The sequence below is a fragment of the Botryllus schlosseri genome, chromosome 15 (assembly GCF_051294905.1).
Source record: "Botryllus schlosseri isolate E-star chromosome 15, Bs_hap1, whole genome shotgun sequence".
In the NCBI taxonomy this organism is placed as follows: Eukaryota; Metazoa; Chordata; class Ascidiacea; order Stolidobranchia; family Styelidae; genus Botryllus; species Botryllus schlosseri.
Window position 1 is genome coordinate 23,284,014 of NC_137250.1, and position 15,958 is coordinate 23,299,971.

The 15,958-nt window shown below is 38.6% G+C and overlaps 1 protein-coding gene across 1 annotated transcript; it reads left to right on the top strand.

The window, feature by feature from the left end:
• Window positions 1-1,266: 1,266 nt before the first annotated feature.
• On the top strand, window positions 1,267-14,906 carry LOC145457862 (engulfment and cell motility protein 1-like). The gene is made up of 21 exons (XM_080336154.1): window positions 1,267-1,465; window positions 1,538-1,633; window positions 2,347-2,387; window positions 2,450-2,513; window positions 2,575-2,625; window positions 4,529-4,705; window positions 4,763-4,861; window positions 5,321-5,409; window positions 6,369-6,528; window positions 6,963-7,013; window positions 7,072-7,194; window positions 8,347-8,478; window positions 8,643-8,747; window positions 9,448-9,556; window positions 10,127-10,263; window positions 10,378-10,541; window positions 11,148-11,260; window positions 11,703-11,810; window positions 13,031-13,182; window positions 13,243-13,287; window positions 14,586-14,906. The coding sequence occupies exons 1-21, from the start codon at window positions 1,391-1,393 to the stop codon at window positions 14,736-14,738; spliced, it is 2,244 nt and encodes a 747-aa protein (XP_080192280.1). The 5' UTR covers window positions 1,267-1,390; the 3' UTR covers window positions 14,739-14,906.
• The last annotated feature ends 1,052 nt before the right edge of the window (window positions 14,907-15,958 follow it).

Below are 15,958 nucleotides of genomic sequence, written 5' to 3' on the forward strand. Positions count from 1 at the left end.
CACCGCGGTAGCTTTCTTGCGGCTCTGATTTTGAATAAAACAAGACCCGCTATACTCTGAAATTACAGTAATAATGTAGAACTATTCAATCACTTTGCTGTGGTACATTAGGTATAATATTAGCAAGTCCGCTCGACTCTCAAATATAACGCTGAATGTATGGTATTTTCGTATCAATTGGTATACGGACGTTACGGACCAACTTTGCGCTCTTATTTTGAATAAACCAAGACCCGCTATACTCTGGAATTACTTTTATATTGTAGAACTATTCAATCACTTTCCCGTGGTACATTAGGTCCGCTCGACTCTCAAATATAACGCTGAATGTATGGCATTTTTGTATCAATTGGTATATTCGTATGCCTCAAATGCGACGTTACAGACCAACTTTGCATTCTTATTTTGAATAAACTAACACCCGCTATACTCTGGAACTACTTTTATATTGTAGAACTATTCAATCACTTTGCCGTGGTACATTAGGTATAATATTAGCAAGTCCGCTCGACTCTCAAATATAACGCTGAATGTATGGTATTTTCGTATCAATTGGTATATTCGTATGCCTCAAATGCGACGTTACAGACCAACTTTGCGTTCTTATTTTGAATAAACTAAGACCCGCTATACTCTGAAATTACTTTTATATTGTAGAACTATTCAATCACTTTCCCGTGGTATATGAGTTGTAATATTAGCAAGTCCGCTCGACTCTCAAATATAACGTTGAAAGTGCTTCTGGTTGCATTCGATAATTTCGCTCTAGCGAAGAATGTGTTACGAATCATGTCGACTATTATTCCTCGATTTATTTCAGATAGCAATGAGCGAATAACGATGTTGTAATAAATGAAGCCTCCCAATCCTGATTATTTCCAAATTAGACCCGAATAAAGAAAAAATTCAACCGTAGTCGATATTTTCCGAGTACACGATACACTCGGGGTTAATCCCAGAAATAGTGATTTACATGTTCATTCGTGGTGTTTCACGTTAGAGCGAAGATTCCGCTAGAATTCCGCCAGTACCACTTCAGTTGCACGGTGCACGGCATTTATGTTGTGAATAATTTGGCGTTGGCAGAGCCACATAGGATGACACCGCAGATGTGCGGGCACGCCCATTCTTCTGCAACTACTTTCAAACGCCTTGCACGAAATCTTAATGGCCTTCCAGTGAGCTTCTTTCAGGCTCAGTGTCGTTTTTTATCAATAATCTATAGAATAAGACATTACAACGGAGGATTCGTAAGATTTTCCAAATTATGAACAACCCTAATATATATGTAATGTGGTGTATCTTATAGCTTAATACAACCAAATATCGGACTGGGAAAAACTGGTTTTAGGCATTCCGTGTTATGGTCAGCATACTTTAGCTGTTCAAGATGTCAAGGAATAGCCATCACATGCCTACTTCTCCTAATACGAAAACAAGCATCAAGTTGACTCAGTATGACAAGGTATGGAATTTTACGAAATCAAAGATACCTTTGTCTGCTTTATTTCAAAAGCGGCCTTGTCATCTGATTTAGAAACTGATCCAAACAGCTCATGGCCATGGAAAGAGAGATGTGGTCAAGGTGGCCGTTGATGTCAAAGGTCTCACTCAGCTCTACGAAATGGATCAGGTAACCATGCCTTTGTAGTAACAGGAATCAACATGTAAGCTTTTTCCGTATTGCCTTATATAGTTACGAAAAGTCAAATCTATAACTGACTCGTAGAATTATCTTAATTATACGTGCGGTATAGTCCACAATTTTCTGAAAGCAACCGCACCACCTATTACTAGGAAGTCAAACTGGAATCAGTGACTCATGGCACGATCACAAGTCCCTGTGAATTTGACTGGCCGATGGCCATGAATTTTGTGACTTGGTGATTTTTTGTGTCTCAGCTAACAATCTTGATCTAATGTAGTTTGGTTAATCTAGTGAACTATAACTGCTGTTTTTTCGAGTAGTTCTATTTGCGGAGTGATTCGTTCTAGTTCTAGTTGTGTATCTAAAAAAAACTAGAAAACGTGTATTGTCATTTGGTGCGAATACCGCTGTTCTGTAGTGTGATCTTCTTGCAGACATTGCTAGCTCAGAGTCGTCACCAGTAACAGTGGTTTAGCCAGATGTTGATCACAATCTCTCCCATTTCAAAATTGTAGTGATGTTAATGTGGAAAACCTAAACGTTTCCTCCGTCTTGAATGTAGCGTAGTTGTATTATAGTTGATTGCTTGATGATTTTCTAAGGTTGTTAGTTCTAGTTCTAATTGCGCGTTTTGAAAAGTGAATAGTTATCATTGCAATGAATTATGGGAAAAACCTGATTTGTGATCACTTTTACAGACAAAGAAATTACAAGACATAATAAAGGATCTTTGCAAAGGGTAAGTTTAAACTCTCATAGTTACTATAATTGTGTACTTTACTTACTATATTATTGTCACAGTTCGGCAGATTGGTCGGAGTATTCTTTGCAAGTTACAGACAGCGGAATGTACGTAACAGCAGCGGTGGGTCATGTCATGTCATGTGATGCTATGTTGCAGATAGATGAACTTGATTGCTTTTCAGAATCAACATGAAATAAAAGACGGAGAAATGCTGAGGCTTGTGCCGTCCCCGGTATGTAATCTTGATGACGCCTGCCGCGAAACACTGTAGAATCCTGTACTTGGTATTGTATATGTCAGATTAGTCCCCTGTTAAGGGGACTAGCAACCCAAAAACCTAAATTTCGGATGGCTACCCCCATCACCATGAAATTTTCACAGTTGCTAGATGTCGCTATGCTATAAACAAAAAAACAAAAATTTTCGTTATACTCTGCAGATTGTGGATTTTTTTGTATATCAAGGACAGAAAATGCACCGACACGGGGAATGCAAAATCTCGATATTGTGAAGCCCTTTTTACGATCTAACGCCTTCTTTAGGAAGTACTAGAACAGAACAGTGCCGTGCTATGCTAAAATTTGAAGGATTACATGCAACCCACCTCGGAGAAATTTCATTTTGAAATTCAAAAATTCAAAAAAATCCAAATTTTTATCATAAATTTGCTGTAAGTTTACTGTGACGTTCTGTACCTCTTGACATGGTAGACCTATGACTGAAAACTTTTAGCATAGCACAGGTCTGAATCTCAGCTTTTCAAAAAACCTAGAGTGACGCATTTACGACAAATATTTCAAACAAATTTTTGGTTTGCCGTTATGCAACTAAACAAAAATTTTACAATTGAGAAAACGACTATCAAACACTTGAAACATAAAAAGTCAATGAACAGGTGTTACCGATGTAATGATAAGAATGAGTGCCAGAATGCTAGAATGCCAACTGACAACAATCCAACAAATTTGTACCCGGAGATATTATAGATAGATATATTTTATAACTGTCAAACACTATATTTTATAAAGTCATCGGACGAAACATGCGATCTTTTGGTAGGAACTTGAAAAAAAAACACCCCCCCCCCCCCAATTATCAAAGGAAAATAAAATCGAAATTTTGCAGTTTTTAGTTATTGTTTGGGTAAAAAATGGCCATGAGGTAACAGCAGAGATACAATGTTAACATTTCTTAGCAGAATAAAAAAAATCAAACATTTTGATTTTTTTGGGTTGCTAGTCCCCTTAAAATGTTCCTGTCCGGGATAGCTGCGTGCGCCAACTGTATCTCAAAGGCTGAGATGTTTCTATTACACGAACTATGATCTTTGAAGCCTTTTCGCATTGCAGATTTAATCAAGTAGAAAGTATGGGGATATTGGATATCTTTACGTAACTGGTAACATGACCCTGTATCACAGTTTAATATTTTATAATTGCACATTAGGGGTGTCAAAAATGATTTTTTTCTCAAATTGTACTGGCTACTTGATGAAATTGTTAGGGTACCTAATTTAAGCCTAAACACCAAATTTGATTCAATTTCAGCCAGTAGCCACATTTCTACAGGAGTAGAAAGTTTATATTTAATATATAAAAATTAATGAACAAAAATTTAAAATTTTCTGTTCACCCCATGAAAGTGTAAGGGTGTCTATATAGAAATGATGTTCAGCAAATTTGGCTCAATTCCAACCAGCGGAAGCGGAGTTGTTGATGTCGAAAAATTTGGATTTGAATAAAATAGTATTTACGGTGAGCACCACTATAATAAATAATTAAAGAATTGGTCACCGTAAATACTATTTTGTTCAAATCCAAATTTTTTCGACGGTAACCTAACAATTTTATCAAGTAGCCAATATAATTTGAGAGAAAAATTCATTTTTGACCACCCCTATTGCACATATTCGCGATGCAATTGGTCATTGCGTGTTGGTTCCAAATTAGAGTCTCTGTTCGCTTCTTTTAAATACTTTATGATTTTTGTGCTTCAGCAAGTAGTGAAGTAAGCAAATGTTCTTGAGTACTCCCGAAAGGTAGAAGTACTTCGTTTCTGACTACCTCTGAGCACGGTCATATCTTCCGATAGCACCTCATCTGCTTTTATTGAATTGATAAGTTGTGTATTTCCAGGAGAAGTCTGTAAACGACCTGATCCAATCCCTGCTAATGAAGACGCCTCAAGAAGACAAAGTGGTCGCGTACAAACGTCTATCCAAATCATCTATCGATCCAACCTTTGCAGACATATTCATTCAAAAGAAAGGTCTCTCCATGATTGTGGAAGGAATTGAGAGGGAGACTTGCAAAGTCAGCTCTGTCGCAGTCAAGTGCAGAATGCAATGCTAAAAGTGATCTTTTATTCAGGGAGAAGCATTGGCTCATGGATTGGGAGCAGTGATTGAATTGCTCGATCATGGAACGGTTATGTACGACAGCGTTCTCACACATGGATTCATAAGAAAGGTGCGGCAATGAGAAATACTGCTTAAATAATCGTTGTTGCTACTGTGTTAGAAGTAATGTCGTAAATTTATGTTCAATTTGAAGCAGCATTAGCAATTTCCAAGACATCGAAAACTGCTCAAGGTGATTGTAGAAAATAGGAGGTCTGAAACGTGGATATGATGGAGGGGCTAACTCAAAACTTCTAATGAGACTAACAATTAGGTGTAATGTTCAAATTCAGTAAGTCTGATACAGGCTATTTCACTCGTACGCCACAACTATTATGTTAAAAATGTAAAAACTCCTTCCTACTTTTTAAAATCCAAAGTATTGCCTGGAAAATAGTTGAATACAGGTAGAAGCTATCCAAAACATAGTCACTTGAGAGTGAGTAGCGCTAGTAAGCAAAGTCTACTCTGGCTCTCTCTGCTTCCAAGTTCTGAAATAATGAAAATCATCATCATAATGACGTTGCAGGTTTGCAGTCTTGTGAAAGATAATTCAGAAACGGACGTCACCATTTTGCAAAGAGCCCTGAATATTCTGGAACTGGCCGTCATCCACAGGTGGGTGGCAGAGATAAACTTCTAGAAAATTCTCCTTTTCTTCTAAATTAGATTGGAATTTAGCTACAAAGTTATTTCCGCATCAGAATAGAATTTACTGAATTCGCAAAAACTTGGAAATTATATCGAATTCAATTCTGAATTGGAAAGAAATATAACAGAAATCAAGCTCAGTTCATATCAGGGTTGTAACCAAGTCATAAGGCTCCGAGTCACAAGTCAATCTCATTTTTTAAGTTTTGACTCGAGTCAAGTCGAGTCATTTTCAATTCGCCCACGACTCAAGTCCAAGTCATCGAGCAGAGGTTCGAGTCCGAGTCATGGTATTATGACTCGAGTTCAAGTCATTGTGTTGGCTGCTCAGTTTCCAGATAAAGTCTTGTTAAACCCACTGTCATAACTCTGTTTGGTGATATCGAATGGTTCGCATTTATATTATACTAATTTTCCTCACTTCTAATAGTTTCTGGTTGCATTTTCAAGTACCAGTACCAATAGACGAACTCCCAATAGGGTGGTTATACTTGACTACTCTTCGAAATTACAATGAAACGTCGCTCTTGGCCGTCTGAGTCTCAGGGTATATGACTTGGTTCGAGTCATGCACATATTGACTCGAGTCGAGTCAAGTCATTTCCTTATTTTGAGAAAATGACTCGAGTCAAGCCGAGTCATCAGAAAATCGTGACTCTAGTCATTACAACCCTGGTTCATATCAAATCAGAGCTCATTCTCTTGAAAATGTGAATGGCAAATGTCTGTACAGCAAGCTTGGCTCACGTTTTTCACTATACAGTTCTACATTAGTGGAAAAGCAGAAAATAGATTCGAATTGAAATTAGAGCATAGGGGCATTTCAAAAATGAGATTAGAGCTAGATTATCTAATTGGCAAAGTCTGGTTGGTAGCGGGAATATTCGTGATTCCGTCGACTCCCGAATTTGAATTTTGTTTCCCAGTCAGCGTCTGTATACCGAGATCTCGAAAGAAGTCTCGGTCCTCAACCTGACCACGCACATTCAACGTTCCAACGCCGAGATTCAGCACAACACGATTGCTCTCATCAACGCTCTTTTCTTACGAGATCCAAACGAGGGCTCCAGAATTACTGGAAGAAATGTGAGGCACCTTTTGGAGCATAGCTTTCCTGCCATAAAGATGATGTATTTTTGGTGTCACATTAACACTGCTACCATGTAGTAATAGCAGATTTGTTTCCCTTTATTGTTCAAATTTTGTGCCGGTGACGACATATATGGTGATATACTATGTTCTGTCCAATTCTCTACTAGTTGCTGACGATTACCCCTGGCGAGTGTCAGCTGAACATATTCCATGTACATTTCGATATGAAGCTATTATTAATTGCTACCATACTTAGTTGGAGGTGGTCAAACTTACCATCATTGGTACAGGAATAAAAGTTGTTGCAGAAGTGCTTTAGACTTTGCTCCCAATTCTACATGTTTGCTGCTATAAGTTGCCTAGAATTAGCCTACTACTACATATTTTTGATCCAGTTGGATTAATAAAAGTCTCTCTCTCTTTTGCAGAAAATATCGAATCCTATGACGCAGAAGCAATTCCGGACGGTCATCCTCAACGTGAGTGTCGTAAGGTTGTCAGTTTGACGAAAGATTCTAATCCAGTTCTCTGTCGCAGCACATCATCCGAAGTTCAAAGAACGTCAACTCGGAAATGGCTCATCAACTTTACGTCCTCCAGGTCTTGACTTTCAATTTACTGGAAGAGAGAATGAGAACGAAACTGAATCCTCACGACGCGGTGAGTATTCTCTCCTTTGTATTGACAGCAAACTCGTGGCTAGTTCCGGGCACAATGATTTGAGTCCTCAAGTCTGAGTCTAGTATTAATTCTCATGATTCGAGTGGAGTAGTGATTAATGATTTTATCGAGTACTGAAACTATACACTCCTTGCCGCTAATAATATATCAACGAGAATTATAGTTCCGATACTATTTTCCACTATAGGAGGCTGTAATCATAGATTGATCGTATCACAGCATATCAGACATGTAGTAGAAAGCTACGTAAGTTAGTGGAAATGAGATTTCTGTGAAGTCGTGATGGACCCACAACATTGACAAAGTGCAATGAAATAGGTATGGTCGAAAATATACAAAATTAACTTTAATGTAGGGTTGTAATGACTCCAGTGATGATCCGACTCGAGTTGTAATTTTTCGTTGACTCTACTTGACTCGAGTCAATTTCTTGAAAAATATAAAATGACTCAAGTCGAGTCATCGAAAAATTATAACTTGAGTCGAGTCGAGTCATTTTCTTGAAAAAATGGAAGATGACTAGACTCGACTCGAGTCAAGTTGTGTATTGACTCTACTTGTACTCGAGTCATTGCGCATGACTCGATCCAGTCATAAGACTCGACACATGTTATTTGACTTACTGGTATTGCAGTCTCGTATATCAGGACAGATAATTGAAAAGTACGCCCAGAAACTTATTTATATGATTGTATAAATGTGTTGTTAGTGAGAAAAATAAGTATATCATGAATCCGAGGCCTTAAATATTACCGAATTGTTTCACAGAAGTCAGTTGAACCTAACTTGCACTCAAACTTGAGAGTCTTAACATAAAGACTTGGACTCGACCTGTTGCTCCCTGACTCGGACTCAACTCAGGGGTGAATCGGCAATGACTCGACTTGACTCGAGTCAAAACTATAAAAACAGACTGACTTGTGACTCAGAACCTTGTGACTTGGTTACAACCCTCCTTTAATGTGATACAGAACTAGCATTGTATTCTTTGTGGTCGCATAAAGGGTATATATTTGAACTTTCCACCATTGAAACGATACTGTTGCAAAGTCATAATGCGTGATGCTCAGATACTCGACTCGAAGGTTAACACGTTAAATCTTACTCATAACTTATGCCATACCTCCACAGGAGCAACGTCGAAACCTGTTTGAACTTCGAACCATCGCGTTTGACTCCACTACGGAAATTTCACCATCTACAAAAAGATCGACTAGTTCTGTGCAATTCAACGCCGACGATTTCAAGAAATTGGGTTTCGAGGTAATGAATCTGTCGAATTCCAATTAGCTTGTCTTCTAATGAGTGTTTTGGTTTGTGATCTACAGTGTTCTTCCTAATCCTCTACTGGTTGCTGACGATTATTACCCCTGGCGATTGTCAGCAAAAAATATTCCGGTCATTTCAATATCAGCATATTATTCCAGAACAATCAGAACCCGGTGCTTGAATTTGACCAGACGCCTCCGGGATTGTTTGCGCTCGACTGCATGCGTTATTTCGCTCGGAACCAGCAAGACAACTATATCCGGGTAAGTCTTATTATTGTGCTGGACATAATCAGGTATCGGACTAATTCGCTTCCGAATAAGTATTCGAGGGTTACTCATGTTGACGTCGTAAGAGCATGAATAATAGAGAACACATTCAAATCTATCCCTTTTATGCGATCACAAAGAATGCAACACCAGTTCCACATCACATGAAAGATAATTTGGTATTTTTCAACCATGCCTATTTCATTGCACCTTGCGACAATGCTGTGGGTCAATCACGACTTCACATATATGCCATGCACTAGATGTTCGGTATGCTGCGATAATGACCAGTCGAGGTTACAAGGCTTCCCACAGTGTAAAACAGTATCGAAACTGGAAATTCCGTTGATAAATTCACACTCAGTGGCAAGGAGGCGTATTATTGAACGCTCTCTTATTTGGGATCTCATTTCATGCTGGTGACATCATATTTCGATATACGATTGTTGATGTACAATTTTCCAATTCTCTACTAGTTGCTGATGAGTACCCCTGACGAGTGTCAGCCGAGAATATTCGGGCTCACTTCAATATGACTATTCTATTCAATTGCATAATTTCAGTAGTCGAAAAAATCATCTCTCAGTACTGGGACGAAATCATTGGATTAATACTCGATTCAAATTGGAGTACTCGAATCATTGCGCCCAGCTCTACTCATGAGCGCGCCGTCACCTTTTCTGTCTTGGTTTAGCTCGTTCTGGAAAACAGCGCTCGCGGCGATAAACACGAATGCCCATTTGCGAAGAGTTCCGTTCATCTTGTGAAGATGATTTGTGAAATCCTGAAGATCGGCGAACAGCGTGAGTCTGTCTGTCTGTCTTATACTTGTACAAGTTACTGGAGTTACAAAATGTGCAACTGAAGCTAGAACGACTCACTTTTCAACAGTCGTAGCTAGAACTAGAACTACTCACTACTCTACACACGCTACTGAAACTAAACTGAAATTTTTTAACACTTGTAACTAGAACTAGACCTAATAACTTTTTAGAACTCGTAGCCACAACTATAACTACTCACTTTTCAACACTGGTAAGTAGATCTCGAACTGATAACTTTTTAAAACCACTCACTTTTCAACGCTGAAAACTAGAACTAGAACTAGTAACTTTTTGAAACTCGTAACTACAACTACACAACTACTCACTTTTCGAAACTTGCAACTAGACCTACTGACGTTTAAAAATCTGCAACTAAAACATATATAACAAATAACTGATTGTAAGAATTGCCATATTGTAAATGAGAAAAGATGGTGATAGAATCGGAAAAGAAAAGCAGCGGTTGGTTGACCCTCCACTTACCAGATTGGTAGTTTTTGCAAGTCTGTCTGTCGCAAATGAAATAATGTTGAGGCGAAAATTTCGCAGCCACCGAAACGGGGGAGGAGTATTACGCCATGTTCTTCACGCACGACCACGCGATCGAAGAGTTTTTCTGCATCTGCATCCAACTTCTCAACAAGACGTGGAAAGAGATGAGCGCCATTCAAGAGGATTTTGACAAGGTACGGACTTTGCAGAGTACTGCTACTAACAAGTACTAACTTTTGAAGTACTCCGAGTAGGCTGTAGGAAATATCGGGATTAGAATTGATAGAGTTCAAATTTTGTCCGGGCAGGTCCTGAACGTGGTCCGCGATCAAATCCTGTTGGGTCTGAAAACGAAGCCGACGTCGCTGGACATCTTCAAACAGAAGCTCAAGAATTACAACGATATCGTAAAGTACCGCGAGCAGGAACGTCTCAACAAGGAAGAGTTTGATTCGCAGATCAGACCCGTTCTGTGAGTTTTTCCTACATTTGTCACCATCGGAAGGTGTTATCTTCTTAGTCTTCTTAGAACAATAACTCACACGACTATCTTCCAAGATGATATCAATATATTGATGGCAGAGTAGCTTTAAGACAGGCGATCATGGTCCAGAGTGCAGTTAAACACAAGGGTATAAATACACAGTACAACACACGAGGAAATAATGATTGGTGGTGATTACTAACCCAGACAAATGAAAAAACAAACGATACCAACGCACATTTACAAACGAACATAACAGGGGGCAGTGTCAGGATTGAGTCACTGCCTTTGAGTCGCAAGTCATTACGAGTCGCTGAAAATTTTGACTCCGATGGAATCATCAGATATTTTGATTTTTTTAACAGATATGGAATCAGTAAATATAAGATTGGTTCTGATCGCCTGCCTTTGCCGAGTAGAATATTCGATGACTTGAACATTGACTCGCAGTTTCGCCCCGATTCATGAGTCGTTCCGTATTTTTTATACAATGATTCCGAGTCGAGTCTTTTTAGGGCGGTGACTTGAGTCAAGTCATTCAAAAATCCTGACTCGAGTTATCTATAACTTTTAAGATGCCGTTATTCCTTGCAGCGAACTTCAAGAAGAACTCCGGCCGCGGATTCTCGAACTTGTCCGCGAGCAAAGACTGAATTTCTTGAAAGCGGGAACCGTTTTTAATAAAGTTTCCAACAAAAAATTTCGAGGTACGCCGCACTCTGTCTATCACTCATTATGACATCGCACCAGTATGAATGATGTGGAAAGTTCAAATGCGTACCTTTTACGCGACCACCAAAAATACAATGCCAATTCTACATCGCATTAAAGATAATTTGGTGTTTTCGACCATACCGATTTCATTGCATGTTGTGCCAATCATGACTTCTCAGATATGTGATTTCCATTAACATGCATAGTTTTGTATTACATGTTTCGTATGCCGTGATATGACCGATCGTGGTTTACAGCCTTTCCACAGTGGAAAAAAGTATCTGAACTATAATTCTCGTTGATAAGTGAACTCTTAGTTACAGGGAGAGTATAGTTTCAGTGCTAGACTCAACTCTAATCATTGGAATTCATACTCCAATCATTGTGCCCATCCCTACTTATTACTATTCACATTAACAAACTGACATTCCCTAGAAAAATCGCATTGGTGCTGTCGACTGTCGCCCAACCAGAAATATCTGCATTACGGAGACGTTGACAACACCAGCGACAAGCCGCCTATTGAATCCATGAACGGGAAATGTGAGTGGTCAAGCTGTTTGTGAAATTGTGTTGATGCCATTTTCATTTCAAATACAAGTATGTCTTCGCAAGTGGTCATTGTTGGTGCTCAAATAGAAGCGATTGCCGTAAACTTCAACTCAACTACAAGTTGAAGTAGTGATTTCCAATCCGGCACGTGTTAAAACTACGACTGCTTCAAGTTCAAGTGCAACCGTGGCTGCCTTTGAAATCTCAGGGCGCCAGGGTTGTTCAAAAATAACTTTTTTCTGCAAATTTTACACCAAATTTGGATCAGAAACTTTGTTCGAAAATTATACAGTTTACTAAAAAAACTGTTTTTTTTTCAAATATTAATGGCAACCCCACGAAATTTTCAAGTTATTTAAATTCGACTCCATGCCAACAGGTAGAAGCGAAGTTATTGGAGTGCAAAATTTAGGATTTGAAAAAATAGAAATTTATGGAGGGAAATTCTTCAATTATTATTAATTATAGAATGAACAACCGTAAACACTATTATATCACATTGAAAAGTTGTGTCTGAACGACCCTATTTTCACGACTAATGCAGAGTGGCTGTCACTGATGACAGTGCAAACTCCTACAACTTTCAGAAAATATAATCAGCTTCCCGCATACAAAGGCTGTTTTGCATTGGCTGCTGTGACGATGTTACCCTTCTACTATAAACTGTTAAGTTGAAGGGGCAGTCGTTTAAAATCATAACCACAAGTAGGCAAAACCTATACTCGAGTACCCTGAAAAAGTACAAATACTACCCCACTGACCACGTCTGCATACTTCCGAGGGTTCTAACGACTCGACTCGAGTCCTAATTTTTGCTGACTCGACTTGACTCGAGGCATTTTCTTGAAAATAGAAAATGACTCGACTCGAGTCAATTTGTGCATTGACTTGTCCAAGTCATATGACTCGACACATTCTACATGACTTATGCTCGTCTCGTATATCAGGACTCATAATTGAAAAAGTAGGCCCCAGCAATTGTATATCTGTTTGAATAAACATGATTAGAATGAGAAAAATGAAAATATTATGAATCCGAGGCATCCGATATCACCCAAGAGTTTTGCAGAAGTGAGTTGAACCTGACTTGAACTCGATACTGAACTGTAAACACTATGACTTGAACTCGGACTCTAGTCTAAACTACAAAAGTCAAATTGGCTTGTGACTCGAAACCTTGTGACTCGGTTACAACCCTGATATTTCCTCAGTGGATATCGCCGACTGCAAAGACATACTGTTTGGAAAAAGCTGCCCGCACATCAGAAATTCAAAAGTGCACAAGAACACGGCCGATCTCGCGTTTTCGATTCTCTACGACCCAGACGATTATCTAAACTTTGTGGCTCCCGACCCAGCAACGGTAATTCTTAACCATCGCTATGAACGCCGTGCCGACTAATTCATTATTTCTCTACCTCAGTTGGATCACTGGTCTGACGGCATCGCTGCGTTACTCGGGAGAAAGGTGAGACTTTAAATCACATTCCACCGGAATTAGACAATTCAGAACATTTTCTGCTCCTCCATATTAAATTAGAGTTAGAATATAGCGACGCAGATTTTTTTACTTATTAGAATTAGAGCAAAGAAAAATTTCGCCAAATAAATTAGAATTAAATGACCGGTAGATTGGATTAGAATTAGACTGATAGGTCTACAGCAGTGGTTCCCAACCTTTTTCGACTCGTCGCCCCCTTTTCAAGCTCCACACCGATCATGGCCCCTTAAATATTGGGAACCGAAAAATGGCCATAGAAACTGTAATTACCAGCGAGTTGACTAAAAGAAAAGGTCAACTGTTCGGCTCGACCTCGAAATTACACTTATACAGCTAAATTTTCTTGAGTTGACTAAAGAAAAAGGTCATTTCTCCGACTTGAAACCAATTTTAACGCGCCATCGCCCCCCATAGCCCCCTTCGTTATTTTCGGCCCCTATCGCCCACGGTGGCAACCACTGGTCTACGGTTTTTGACTGATTATATAAAAATTACAATGACTGAATTCACAAAAACTTTGTAATTGAACTAATTTCGAATTAGAAACAAACACAACAAAAATCAAGTTCAATTCATATCAAATTAGATTAAATTAAGAATGATAGCTGTGCATTTTTTCCGGGTTAGATTATAATTATAATTACTGAATTCGCAGAATCATGTAAATGAAATTATCGAATACCAACTGTAGAAAAGTAGTTTACATTAGCAGTAATACTTTTCCAAATTAGATTAGAATTAGAATTTCTGAATTCGCAAAAACTTTGAATTGAAATTGAACTAATTCCGAATTGCAAAGCGAGTTCAGTTCATATCAAATTATATTACGTTAAAACCATAGTTACACATTTCGTCTGGTTAGAATTAGAATTACTCAATTTGCAGAATCTTGGAAATTAATTATTAAACGCCAACAGTAGAAAAGCAGTGTATAATATTAGAATTGGACAACTAGATAATTTTCAGATTTTTCAAATTAGATTGGAATTGGAATTTGTTAATTCGTGAAAAAATGACATAAAATTAAATTCTGAATTGCAAAGAATCCGCAAAAATCAAGTTCAGTTCATATCCAATCGGAATTGAATCTCATAAGCATGAGAATGGCGAATGTCTGTACACCAAGCTTGCCTCGTTTCGCACTATGCAGTTCTGTAGAATTTTTAGGAAACCAGAAATTAGATTAGTATTAGAATGAGACCCTTAAAACATTTCACAGATTTCATTGCCGATATGTATCATCTTCAACGATCACTATTTTCCAGATGACCAGCGGTTTGATGAGGTACGACGTCGAGATGCTTCTTGGGATGGAGATGAAGCTTCGTCTTTTGGAACTGGAGAACATCCACATTCCGGATCGACCCCCCGCTATTCCGCCTCCGCCCGACAACTACAATTTTGCTTACAAGTTCTAATCATATATAAACGCCTGCTCTCGCTATATCAAGCCAAGCGATTGTTAACTCCATAGCCAGGATTAGGATGGGATGCGTTTATGAATCATCGAACCTTATTAAAATATATAGTTTCATATATTATGCATTTTGTACATTTAACCGACCAATATACACTCACCAGGAGAATTATGATTGCAGACATATTTGTTGAGCAATGAGGTGGCTACGGTGATATTGTGCATATTTTGTGGGGAGGGGGGATGCCAATCAGTGGCAATCGATACCGATCGATATATCATCACCAAAGTGATGGGGAGATTCATTGAAAAGAGCAAATCAGAAATATATAGTATATTTCGCTTGAGAAGGCCGCTTTTGTAAATGTCACAATGTTGGTGTCGTTCTGATTCTATACGTTTTCCGTCAATGTCTTCCTTTTTTAGAGTATTTCATCTTTGAAGGATATTGATCTCACGACACAATTATTGGGCATGTAATTATTAGCTTGTTGATGAACAAAGGTCGTCAGTGTGACAAATTTTATGCAAGATGTTATGATAGGTAGGTTACATCTTCATTTTGAAGTGAACGACCCGGGAAAGAATATATTTCGACGACACGAATATCTGCCTTTTGCTCACATTGAAATGATACCAGTGACTTTTCTCAAGTGCTCTATTTCCCGACTTCTTATCATCCAAGGATGTAATGACTCGAGTCGCGATTTTCTGACGACTCGACTTTAAATACGGAAATGACTCGACTCAAGTCAATCTATGTGTTGACTCGACTTGGACTCGAGACTCAGATGGCCAAAACCGAAATTTCATTGTTATTCTGAAGAACACTAAAGTATATAATCACACTATTGGTATTTCGTCTATATTTGGTACTGGTACTTGAAAATGCCATTAGAAACCGTTAAAAGCGAGGAAAATTAGTATACGAACAAGTCGATGTCACAAAACAGAGTTATAAAAAGTGGGTTTAACAAGACTGTAACTCGAAAGTGAGCACTGAGCAGTCAACACTGTGACTTTGACTCGAGTCATAATAGGCCTACCATGACTCGGACTCGACTCGACACGTGTCGAGCAAAGTACTTTGCTCCATGACTTGAACTCGGACTTGACTCGGTGGTAAATTGAAAATGACTGGACTTGACCCGAGTCAAAACTATAAAAGTAAGATTGACTTGTGACTTGGTTACAACTCTGCTATTATCCCAGGAGTTAGTT

What these genes read in the sequence shown, in the direction of transcription:
- LOC145457862 (XM_080336154.1), top strand. Translation starts at nt 1,391, where the DNA reads ATGTCAAGGAATAGCCATCACATGCCTACTTCTCCTAATACGAAAACA. An exon ending in AGCTCTACGAAATGGATCAG is followed by an intron (nt 1,634 to 2,346) that starts GTAACCATGCCT and finishes TCACTTTTACAG; the next exon opens with ACAAAGAAATTACAAGACAT. An exon ending in CACATGGATTCATAAGAAAG is followed by an intron (nt 4,862 to 5,320) that starts GTGCGGCAATGA and finishes ATGACGTTGCAG; the next exon opens with GTTTGCAGTCTTGTGAAAGA.